This window comes from Rhamphochromis sp. 'chilingali' (genome assembly GCF_963969265.1).
Source record: "Rhamphochromis sp. 'chilingali' genome assembly, chromosome: 21".
In the NCBI taxonomy this organism is placed as follows: domain Eukaryota; kingdom Metazoa; phylum Chordata; class Actinopteri; order Cichliformes; family Cichlidae; genus Rhamphochromis; species Rhamphochromis sp. 'chilingali'.
Genome location: NC_137949.1, coordinates 23,319,604 through 23,332,318, shown reverse-complemented (window position 1 = coordinate 23,332,318; position 12,715 = coordinate 23,319,604). Strand labels below are relative to the sequence as shown.

General features: G+C 37.8%; 1 protein-coding gene across 2 annotated transcripts in view; it reads right to left on the bottom strand.

The window, feature by feature from the left end:
• uggt1 (UDP-glucose glycoprotein glucosyltransferase 1) overlaps positions 1-7,530 on the bottom strand; it is a 31,337-nt gene extending 23,807 nt beyond the window's left edge. For both annotated transcript variants that reach the window (XM_080870724.1, XM_080870725.1), the window contains exons 1-9: positions 7,471-7,530; positions 3,164-3,302; positions 2,815-2,894; positions 1,989-2,119; positions 1,777-1,889; positions 1,522-1,696; positions 639-735; positions 453-531; positions 100-200 (exon numbers count right to left, since the gene is read on the bottom strand). In XM_080870724.1, coding sequence (XP_080726850.1) covers positions 100-200; positions 453-531; positions 639-735; positions 1,522-1,696; positions 1,777-1,889; positions 1,989-2,119; positions 2,815-2,894; positions 3,164-3,302; positions 7,471-7,501 — 946 coding nt within the window. In that variant the 5' untranslated portion in view covers positions 7,502-7,530. The remainder of the gene's footprint in view (positions 1-99; positions 201-452; positions 532-638; positions 736-1,521; positions 1,697-1,776; positions 1,890-1,988; positions 2,120-2,814; positions 2,895-3,163; positions 3,303-7,470) is intronic.
• Between the last annotated feature and the right edge of the window lie 5,185 nt (positions 7,531-12,715).

Sequence of the window (12,715 nt, the reverse complement as noted above, 5' to 3'; positions counted from 1 at the left end):
GTTCATATTGTCAAAACCAATCACTCAGAAGGAAACTGCAAACACAGAAAAATCTGCTGATGTCTGAAATAAGACAATTAAATTTGGAAAGAGGCCCACCTTGCATTTGCCAGACTTTCAGAGGTGCCATCTCGTTGGTGCTTTCAACTAAATGCTTCCTCAATTCTTTAAGCTGTTCCTTGAGCTCCGGGTAGAGGGTCCTAGTGAGAAAGATGGACAGAATGCATGCATCTGTTAAATGACTTAAGTGCTAATTAAGAAAAAGTTGTTGGATTCACAGATTGATTTGATTATTTCTGGTTAGTTGAGCACAGATGTGGTCGGTGCTTCAAGACAGGAGGAAAAAAAAAGAAAAAAAAAAAAAGAAAGGCTTGGCTGAGAGAGTGTGGTGCAATTCCTGGACCTAATCCAAGCTTTGAATTTTTATCATAGGCTGACACAGAGTCACTCACTTGAGTTTGCCAAAAAGGAATCCCTGAACCTCATCCACTGGATCATTCTCTCCGATCATTGTAGCATTCACCTCTGCCCCTGAAACCACAATCAATTAACTCGATTTTCAAGTCAGGACTCCTCTGGGATTACAACACTGTGGGCATGTGTGTATCGACTGTGTGTCTTCCTGTGAGTATGTACACCTTGGACTTGTGTGTCATCCTTTGCTTTGTACTCCTGGCTTTTGATGGCCAGCTCCACTCCATACCCGGACAGATACACCTTCTTTCCTCTTGACTTCTGCAGAAGAAGAAGAAAAATAAGAAAAGATGGGACATCACATGCTTATAATTGTGTCACACACAGAAAACGCTTAATTGCAATTAATTGCATTTGCAAACAGATTAAAAGACACAGTTATGCTAACCTGATGACAAAACAAAAAAAATTTTTTTTCTTAATGTAAAAAGCTCTGTGAACGTTCTTGTGTTCCCACTTGTAAAAAAAATAAATCCCACTCACATTATAAATGCATGTGCTTGCTGACTATCTTCCATGTGCAGACAACCAGCTTGCTAAGTACTTAAGCCACTAACTGTCCCTGGTCTGGCCCCAGAGCTATATGCACAGAGTAAGAGTTAAATGTTACAGCCTTTCTAGTGCCCAGGACTTCCTGCCTGAAAGACAGATGGTGAGAATAATTTAGCATAATCAGGGGGAGGAAAAAAAGAAAAACACTATCAAATGGATTTGCATGTGAGGGGAAAGTAATCCAACTTGAGAAACTTGCAGTCTAGCATGAGGAACTGGAGAAGCTCTTTTCATCCCAGGTGTAAATGAGGACCGTCTTAAACTGCAGATTTTTTTTTGTAAGACGAGGATAAAACACGGGAGCCCAAAGTAACTTTGGGATTTCACCACATGACTATAAACCAACTTACACTTATAAAACTATTCCTGACATGGAAAACATTTGCTTTATTGATAATTTCACATACCGGTAGTAGTGACCTAAATACGCTCAATCTCAAACTATCTATTGTGATCTTCTCATTTAAATTATATTAGAAGTAAAGCAATTCTTACAGGCAGGTAGTGGCGAAGCACGTAGGTCACCGAGCCTTCATTAACTTTGGATAGAATGACTTGGTGAAGCTTCTGGAAATCTGCCGTCCCAAACTGGGCGTAAAGAATCACAACAGGAGCATCTGGATTTGAACCTGGGTATTTATGATCACCTTTAAAAAGATATGGCTTTGTCCTGGAAGAGAGAAAAAAAATTTAATCTTAATAATATAATTCGTAATCCTTTTGCTTTAGATGTATGTGACTTTTTTTTACCTTTGAGGTGCACTTTTTAGGAGTGCCTCTAACTTCTCTGCATCACAGGTCTTCTCTCCGTGGATGCTCAAAAAAGCTGAGCAGCCAGAAGGAGGAGGCTCAGTGGACGCTATCTAAAAATATACACCCAAAAAGCATAATCAGTACTAATATCATCCTACTCACATGTATGCTCAAGCCTTCAAAACAGCTTTAAATTGCCCTGCTGTTACCTGTTGGAAGGAGTGTACTGTTGCAGAGTAAGCTCTCAGTGAGAGTGCGAACTTCAGCATGTTTAACTGGACGGAGCTGAGCAAGGCACTGGCTCTCTTCATGATCAGATCATAGTAGGCCTGATCTGTGTCTGTGTGGGGACAGCAAATGTGCACACGTAAGATTTCGGTGTGGTCTCGCCCCTCCCTAGAGGACCTATTACCCTTCATATTTAATTACTGTAATCTATATTAAATAGCTTTGCAGAATTCACAATTCAGAATAATCCTTTTTTATGTTACACTGGGCTGTGAGGCAATAACCACAGATCTTATCTCGCTTCAGGGTCACGCTCCCTGCAAGCAAACTTTCTTCTAATTCGCTGGGCCTCACAAACGGAAGGTCTGAACAGCAGGTGGACGGGGCTGCTGTGCTGAGAGAATATCTGTTCTCACTTACAACATAAGGTGCCATAATCAAAAAAAGGAGAAAAAACTGTGTTCAGAGCAATCTGAAGCCTGAGTTTTCACTGGGATTACTTGCACAAGCGCTGACCTCAATATCGGAAAATCTGACCAAATTTAATATGAGTAACCACCACTGGTACAGTATATATAATAAAGAGAATAAGGAAAAGCATAATAGGTCCCCTTGAAATTGTGTTACAGCAGTTCTGGTCTAACTGAGATACACTTTTTATTGTGTTATTGCTCCAACGAGTATGTGGCTAAAACCCCGACAATGCAATTACTGCCAAGATGCTGCATACACATCATAAATTCAGCTGCTCACAGCGCAGAAACTAAAAGTGAAATCTTGTCCACAGAGTCCAAAGTTTTACTTTACCGTCATGCTCTCCTTCTATGTTTTGATTGGCCTCTACAAAGTCCCAGAACTTCTCCTGGCTCTCCTCTGCCATGAACTCACTGGGGAAGGAGAATATGAAAGTGGCGGTCTCATAAGCTGGAAATGCATAGTGTCAGCTACTGCAAACAGCACAACACCTAAAGCCCTTAATTATTCACAGTCTTCCTCAAGGACATATCAGTGAGACAGAAGTGTAGTTTAAACTCACTTAGAGGACAGTCACATGAATGACCTCAGAACACTGATTTATCTATTATCTTCTTTTGAAATGTAATTTATATGTAATGCAGCCAAAGTGCTGCTCCCTTTGAGCAGTGCAGTGTCATACCTGGCCTCCAGCAGCAGCGGTGTATCAGCCCATTTGGTTGTAAGAGTGGTTGTGACAGCCTTTGAGTCCGCACCCCCAGATGCGACAGAGAGCAGCGAGAGCAGCACGATCCACAGAAGCCACATCCTCAAGCCTACACCTGAGGGAACAGAAGAGTTGGGAAGTGAGGCTAAAGATTTCCACATTGCTGTTAAAGTCGAGCTCAAAAATAAACAGTGTGAATGATAGTATCATCCCGCCCATTGTGCTATGCGGTAGTGAAGAACGGAGCCCACTCAGCCACCAAAGTAGATTATAATGTTATCTGGCTCTGTACGAATTGGCTGAACATCTCACTGCCAACAGAGATAAAACACAGAGGCAGATCCTAACAAACTACAAGCTCAGTGACCACAAAGATGCCATTGAAAGATGAAGACAATAAAAACATGGAAACGGAAATACAACACAATATGTAGCCACTGTCAAACCTTTAATAACAATAAATCATTTCCTTTAACAAATTCAGCTCTGTTTATGCAGATTTCCAAGAATGCAGTTAATTCTCTCTCAAATAAAAACATACAGATATAACATACTACAACTACTGTGTATAACCAACATATATTATTAATTGTATATTAATAACATTTAGTTGCTTACACTCTGTCCTAATGCGTTGGTGCTACTGTTTGCTGACACTTTTATATACTAAAGATGACCTTTGAATTGAACATATTTAAACCTTGGTTTTCTTCATGGATGGGGCCATATGGACTTAGGGAACACAGGGATCAAATGAGGCCGTCTATGTGCAGTTCTAACCTTTGTACCGTGGTGCTTTTTTTTTTACCTAGAATTTGCTTCAAAAGACCCTCCGTAGGATACAACATCTCAACTCAGAGTAAAAGCTCCTGAAACAAGGAAATGTTTCAAAGAGACCTCTGAAGAAAGAGCAACAGCGCTTAAATAGAAAACACATGTTGCCATTTTTACACATTTTTGCTTATCATATAATTTCATTTATGCTCTCATGAGTTCTTGCAAACAACATTTCCAAATGATATTATTTTTAGCAACTTATATTTGGATTTCACCTTAATTAAACACCAAATATTCAGTGGCTGTAAGGGCACTGATTTTAACATAATTGGTTGATTTTATTGTATTTATATTGCACAGCAATATGACAAAAATAAAGTTAGCCTTCCTGAGCAAGGTCGATTTAAGTCCCCACCTCACTCGTTTATTGGTCACAAGCAAAAGGATGAGATGGTGGATGCAAGTGGGAGAAATGAGCTCCCTCAGAAGGGCGGCTGGGATTGCCCTTAGAGACAGGGTAAAGATTTTAGTCAATTGAGAGGGTCTCAGAGTAAAGCCACTGCTCCTCCACATTGAAAAGTGCCAGTTGAGATGGGTTGGGCATCTGATTAGGAAGCCTCCTGGGTGAGGTGGGTATGTCCTACCAGGAGGAGGCCGTGCGGTAGTCTCGGGACACACTGGAGCAACTATATCTCTCAGCAGCCCTAGGAAGGCCACGGTGTTCTCCCGGATAAGCTGGAGGAGGTGGCCTGGATAGGAGGAAGTCTGGGTTTCTCTGCTCAGGCTGCTGCGCCCGCAACCCGGCTCCGATAAACAGACAACAAAATAAATAGATGGAAGGAGTTAGTTCTTCCTTTGCGGTCTTTTTATGTTAGTCTGTTAACTAAACTACACGCAAAACTGTTTCAGTAGCAAGGACAAACAATTCTTATATTTTAATGGACAAAATGAGCGTTGTTTTTGCCTTTGTATGTATTTGTAAGACCACAGTATGGTGGGTGAACTCTAATTTCTGACGGCACTGAACGATCCATTATTCAGTGCCACAGGGTGTGCATAACAGGCTTTTATCAGCTTTCCACTGAATAATATTGAGATCTGATCAAATCCTGTTATTAAATAAAAAGTCTGCTCAAACAATAAATGGTTCCAAGTTAGTCATTTAAAATTAAAATAAACAAAATTAATATTATTGTTTTACACATATGTATGATTATGTGGTCTAGACTTTATAATCATCTTAATAGTAGGACACATTGCGCTGCTTCAACAAGTGTAGTGTCAGAAAATATCCTTAAGACTCCTTATTAACATCGTGATACCGCCTTCAGCAGTGCTGCCGACAACATAAGGCTTGCCAGGCACAGTAGGATACTGATAATTTGCTAAGAAAGTCAAACACGGTTGTGAAGTGTTCACCTAAAGCAAGGTACCAGATCATCTCCTCAAGCTGTGCAACTGATTCTACATGTTTGACTACTTAGCAATTATACAAGAATACACATAAATTAAATATTAAAGAAAAGAAACACCTGGTCATTATTTATCACTTCATGGGAAAAAAACTGTAATTAATCTAAACAAAGCTGGATTTTTAAACATTTTATTCCTCATATTATGCAGAATCATTTACCTGTGCAAGTTTAGCTGCAAATAACATAACACAATGCTTCCTATTCACGATTGTAAAAGTTATATTAGTTATATTTTATCGTATGTTAATATGACAATTTTTCTTCTTGCTTTTGGGATGCACAGCTATTAACCACACAGCAATGTCAGACCTTGCCGATTACCGTGTGGAAACAAAATAACATTTACCAAAGGTGGTGGCTGAGGTTTACTTTTTTTGTGTCTGATCATTTTTTGCCCTGGATCAGAGCTCAACAAAGACAAATAAACAGCAATGAAAAATTAATGAAATAAATAATTAATGCTGGTATCAGGATCATCTGTCAAATTTAAACATCGGTATGATGCCAGGTTTTCCATATTGTTGCATTTTAGAAATATTTTTTTAGGAGTTCAGTATTTAGAACGGCTTAAAAAAAAGCCTTAGAGCCTTTAAAGGCCTAAAGAGGATGCACCAGTAACCTTGTTTCTTTGTGTTACCTGGCTCAATAAACTCTAAAAACCTGGTCAGAATTAACAGGTATCAAAACAGCAGTTATCAGCTTTGTCTACTAACCTAGACCTTTCGCCTCAGGCTCTGTGCATGTTCACATATAGCCTGATACTATCAAATATCATTTCACTCTTCTTCCACACAAAATTGATCAATCGAGTGCTGCCTACTTCAGTCAGAGACATTATTACAGGAACTGGTGATAGAGATCTCCAAAGAATAGACTATAAATATATAATGACAAAAGCCAGCACCAGTAAATGTAAATGTGTCCTGCCAGTTCATCTTTACAGCTGTTCAAATGCTTTTAAACACAAATATCTAATAAGCCAATCACATGACAGAAACTCAATTAATATAGGCATGTAAAGTTCTTCCCCATTCTGATGGCAGAAATGAGGAAGAAAGGGAATAAGACACAAATTACCACTGGTTGTAACCAATGTATGCAGAAGAGCATCCCTGAATGCACAAAACATCAAACTTTAAAGCAGGCTGGCTACAGCAGAAGGTACACAGTGAAAGAATGGACCCATTCTGCATCCTATCAGTGGTTCAGGCTGGTGGTGTTACTGTAACTAATCCAATATCACAGTAGTTGGAAGTTATCTTGCTATGGTCAATAATGATACTCTGCCTGGTAGAAGGGGCGAGTGTGTTTTTTGGGCCAAAAGGGCGAGTTCAAATACCCTACCACAAAACAACCAATGGGTAGTGAACCAGTGGTTATGTATAATCTGCTGGGTACACTACACTTCATTGAAAGACACCTGGGTGACCAGCAAGTCAAACTCTAAATAACTCTAAGATATAAGGTCTGAGAGGACAAAAAGAAGAGATAAACTGACGAGGAGGAAATGCATGAACCCTTCATCGCCATATCATAACGTTACAGATTTCTTTAATAGTGTTACGCTTAATTACAGCAGAGCAGGATGCTGAGGCTGTAAACAAAACGTGCCATCATTTCTATCCAATGGGAGAGTTCAGCGTGGCTCATCCGTCCAATGAGTGCACAGTTTGGACATCCGGGCTGTCTCAATGACAACCCTCAGAGCTGTCATAATAGCTGTAATCACGAGTTAACTGCTAATTGTAACAAACACCTCACACGTTCAAATTTTACTGGTTTAACCAGCTCTAATGTCTGCTATATTTACTCTTCAGAGCCCATTCAAAGCCGGAAAACTCACGGCGAGCTAGCGCTACCTGAAATTAATGCTAGCTAACGCCTCCCGCACAAAAGCAAAACTGCCCGATTGCACCTGTTTTTGTTTACTTACACGCACAAATTGTCATATTCTGTTGAAAAGACAATACACAGCCTTAGCTACAAGCGTATGAAGCTCCACAACACAGAAAATTAATGATTTAGTCTCACCGAAGCCGGCTCGGTAGCTTCCTGAATTCATGATCCGCTGTGGAGTGGGCGGGTCCTGACAGGCTCATTAGGCAACCACAATGTTGCCTGTTCAAAATTACTGAACCTCTCAGCAATAAATGATTAACTAATAAGACGTGCCTTAGACGGTGAACTGCAAATTTCGCTGATAATTGATTCACTAATTAAAAACAAAGACTGTCAAAATCCTTTTTCTTTTTATATTCATTATTATTGTTGTTGTTAGTGTTGTTGCCTAAAATTATTTTCCTGATTTAAGTAAACTATGTGAAAGGACATTATTTTTTAAAAGTGTAAGAAGTGAGAAGCAGAAAATACATAATTTAATAAGCCGTATTATTAAAACCACTGACAAAAAAAGCAGCACCCACTTAAAGATATTTGAAAAGAAAGTATTGCCAGCTCTTGGCAATAGCACTAACCAAGGACTTACCATTGTCTCTTTTAGCTTGTTTCCCAATGGTCAGAGGTGGGAAGTAACAAAGTGCTTCAGGTAACAAACACTTTTTAATACGGGCCTGACAAAGGGTGTAATTATCTTAGAATTAAATGGAATTTCCACGTATTATCACCTGGAATTACAATATAATTATATTTACCTACAAATACTTAGTAGTAAATAGACTACAATAAGGGGGTAATAGTTCAAGATTTAACAAGAAAGAAGAATTATAGTGTAAGTCATTTTAAGTAAATTTCCAGGCATTTTGTATGGTTAATTTTTAATTTTACATCTTACAGTGTAAATATACTGTACTTTTTGGGGTGCCGCTGTATTATGTAGTAGCTTAACCTTACTTATACTATATACTACCTAATACTTCTGTGCATCACAGATGTTCCACTATTCAACTGTCCTCCTATATTACATATAAACATGTGATTAAAGACTGTTGTCCCTTTCCTACTTAGAAAAAATTAAAATAAACCCACCAGCAAAAACTGCAGGACATAGGCACATTTGATCTCTATATTAATGGAGATAGTCAAACTTGAGTTCTTTCTTTCACAATGATCAACCATCAATCAGAACTTTCAAAAGGACTGTGAGAAAACACAAATGATTAACACAAATGAAGAAAGACTCCAATAGAATATTTTTTAAATTTTTAATTGTAATTCAAACTCGAACACAGTTACAATAAACTGCTCTTATTGGCTAAAGACAACGTTATTTAGCCTTTTCTATTTGTACAGTTCAGTCATTTCTTTGCTTTTTGTGCTCTCTTCTTTTGTTCTTAGACCTTAGTTTTAAACAGTTGGCAAGTGATTACTGGAGGTTGCAAAGAGGTGTACAGTGCTGCATCGATCTGCTTGTGATTGCTGTGGTCTTCAGCAGTTTGCATGGAAGATGCAGACATGTCTGTAAACTACTCGCTGAACAGTGTTGAAACTGTTAATGAGACAAGCTGAAATAACAAGACATTCCTAGTCTACGGTAAGAATGAAATTACAAGAGAATTGATGTGAACTACAAGAGGGACCTGTTTGTATCACGATGGAAGAAATGGATGGACTACATTAGAAAACGCAGGCCAGTTTTTGCTTTTGCTTTAGATTTTGACTTTGTTAACTACTAGAAGACTAGAGGAAATATTAGTTATATTAGTTATATTAATGGAAACAAAAACACACTCCCTATATTTATTTATTTATTTTTCTTTCCTTTTTCTTTTTCCTTATGTATTTTTTATTTATGTTGTTTGTTATTTCCTGTTTTGCTTCTTTTTCTTTTTTTCTTCTTCTTTCATTCTTATTGTATGGTTATTTTAGTTGTTTAAATATAGAAAAAAAGAAAAAAAATATATGTACTGAAAGATAGCTGAAGTTGATGGTATTGTATAGTGATTCTAAAATGTCAATAATAAAAAAAAAGAAAAAAAAAGAAATTACAAGAGAATTAAAAACGTCATACAGTTAGAAGGAAGTATTTATGTGTTGAAAATGTGTTTAAAAACAGTAAAATGTTGTCTTGTTTAAAAAGTGGTTTATGCTAAGTATTTGTAGGTAAATATAATTACATGAGATGAGATGAAAGAACCAAAAAAAGCATATAGTTCATGCATTATTTATTATCTTTTTGGTGCAGATGTACAGAAGTTGTGGTTGCTGTATTACGGCATCTAGCTTATGCTACAAAAAAGGAATGAAAGGGGTTGCTTTTGAAAGCATATCATTTCAACTACAACATTTCCCTGTGTAGTTTTTCTGTGCAGTGTGTCTGCTAGTTAAATGTGCATCTGCTGTGTTTCTCAGAAAGACAAAAGAATGACTGATAACTTTACTCAGAGATGGAGGAAGAACCATCCGTTCTCTTCTGCTCATCCTCATAAGGGTCCTGGGAGAGCTGAAGCCTATCCCAGCTAAATTTTGTAGTTTTGTAAGTTTGTAATTCCTTGCATTTTGAATTCTTGTATTTTTATATTAGTATGACATGAGGTTCAGATAGCTTTTCACAAAAATACCCAGTAGAAATGTCTTCCAAAGAGCTCCTGTTTACTTTTATACTTTGAGGACATTTCAGAGTCATTACTTTTTAATTATTACTTGAGCAAAGAAATTGAATCAGTATTTTAACCTTTATCTGAATATTTTTTTAACACAAGCATTTTTAAGTGTAGAATGCCTGTGCTTTTGCCACCTCTGCCAATCATGCACCCTGCTGTCTCCTGTTACAGTGCTTTCTTTTTTTTTATATACAGAGGTTTCTCTTGTCTTATTTATTTTTCTTTTAAAAATGCGCTCTTTTCACTTTTCACTTGAGCCGAACGGGTTTGCACACAATTTCGTTCTACTTAAAGCACAATGACAATAAAGATTCTGACTTCTGTTACCGATGTAACTGACACATGCACAAGATGCACTTCATAAAACCAAACAGGACCTTCTTCCATTGCTCTATGAGTGAATTGTGACACCCATATGTCCACTATGGGCCTTTGACAGTGGTCAGCATGAGCAGTCGGAAAGGTCTTGAACTATTCCCAATTTCTTAATATTTTGGATAAATATTTATTGAAACACGAGGAAACATAAATAGGAATACAGTAAATCAGGCATAAGCAGAGTTTGTAAGATTTTAACAAGCTCGAAAGTCAATATCTGGTGTGACAATATTTATTCTTCAACAGGACTGTAGAGCTGAACTCCAGGCAGTCTCTGTGGGCCTCCTTTCTTTCTTGATTCGTGTGTGTCTTGCACATCTTATGATTTTGTGTTCATAGACCATATTGCATAAAAAGAAAATCACTGATACATTCATAAATATGCACGGTTTGTATGGTTAAATAAGTTTTGCTTCGAGTATTAAGTTTATGATTGTATTATTTTCTTAATTTATATAAGAATTCATGATGCTTATGGTTTATAAACAAAGTTTAAAAGTCAAATCTGAGTTTCTAACACGCTATGTCTGCTCCTCATCCTCACCATCACCCTCAGGGCGGCCATTATTGTTCTTGCATATTCACTTCCATCAGCTTCTATGACTTATATCTTCTGCTGCACAGACAGCCTGATGTTGTTTTCAACCTTTTTGGTGCTATGGCACATCAAAGGTCAGAGACTAAGGGACATCGTAATGACTGTAAATAATGAAATCATCTCGATAATAGTCCGTTTAAATAAGTATCCAAACCTATTTGTGTTTATAGACCTGCATCAGTGTAATTATAGTACCTTGGCTGAGTTGGCAGAAGAGCATTATGTTACAATGCATTAGGTTAAATGAGGTTTATGATATGTGCAATGATTTGATATATAATAGCTATTTTCTGTTAGTGTTCACTCTAACAGTCTTGTGGATATACTGTGTGATTAAGTAAAACATTAAATGGTTTTCGAGGGTGTACACATGTTAGTGTGCTGTCTGATGGTGTTTTATTAGAACTAGAAAAAGATAAATAAATCTATTCATCCACATATAACTGACAACCTACTTTAAAAAAAAAGGTTACATTAAAAAGCAGAGTCATTGTGGTATTTTTAAACTACTCTTTCAACTGCTTGAAATTCACTGGCTTCCTCAAAATCTCTTGCTTACCTCATGGCATACCAATTAAAAACTGTGGGCCTAACACAGAATAAAGCTTAATGCTGCCTGACGATGGCTTTGCTAAGTTTTCAACTGAACCTGCTACCAGAACATATAATTCCTTGGAAAAACTGTCAATTGCCACTATATGAGCTCACCTTGTGTCTCATCTTGAATATCTGGAGTCTGTTGTTGAAATTAAGGGCCACGAATTTCAAGTTGTGCTGGGTCATTCTGATAGATATGGAGTCACATTCCACATTGCCTCACTTTCTTTACCAGCTGCTGATAGGTGAACCAAGCAACTTAACCTGTTACTGACTTTACACAGCTGACTTCCCTTAGTTTGCTTACTTTCCTCCCTTTCTTTTGTTTTTGATACGTTTTGCTTTTCTGGGAATACAAAGGACTGGACTAAACTATTTTGTCGTACTTTGTAAAGGGTGAAAGGGGCATTAGAAAGCCTACACAATCCTTTTAAATCAAGGTTCAGTCTCCCAACTTATTTATTCAGGCAGCTTAATTATGATGCTAATTACTTGAAACAAAAAAGTTCATTTCAGCCTTGCAAGAGCCCCTCCCGCCAGCATCCCCCTGGCTCGTCAGTTCACTTTACTGCCGCTGTTCTTCAACACGACCTGAAATGTCTTATTCAGCTTTCAAATAATTTCTTTAAGTCGTCTGCAGGAATAGTTCTCCAGGCTTCTTGAAGGGCATTCAAAGCTCTTCATTGGATAGCTGCCTTTTGTTCCGTTCTCTGTCAAGTTGATTGCACACTGCTTCCATATTATTGAGGCCCACGCTCTGGGGAGGCCAATCCATGACTGACAGTGTTGCATTGTTTGTTTTCTATCCAAGTATAGTTTTACCACATTGGCAGTGTATTTGGGATCATTGCTATGTTGAAATATGAAGCTGCTCCCAACCTGCTGCTCTCCTCATGGTATTGCATGGTACATTAAAATCTGACAATGCTTTTTTATGTTCATAATAGACACTCACTGTTGTACCTCTCTCATGACTGTCTCCATACACTTTGTCTATGTCAAATTAGGATCAATCTTTACAGTCCATGACCCTGATCTCACTCAGATACTATACTTGCCCATCAACTTCAAGGAAAAATTGTTCAATTGGTGCCAATACATCCAACCCCTTACACACGTTTCACTATGATAAGACACATGTTTC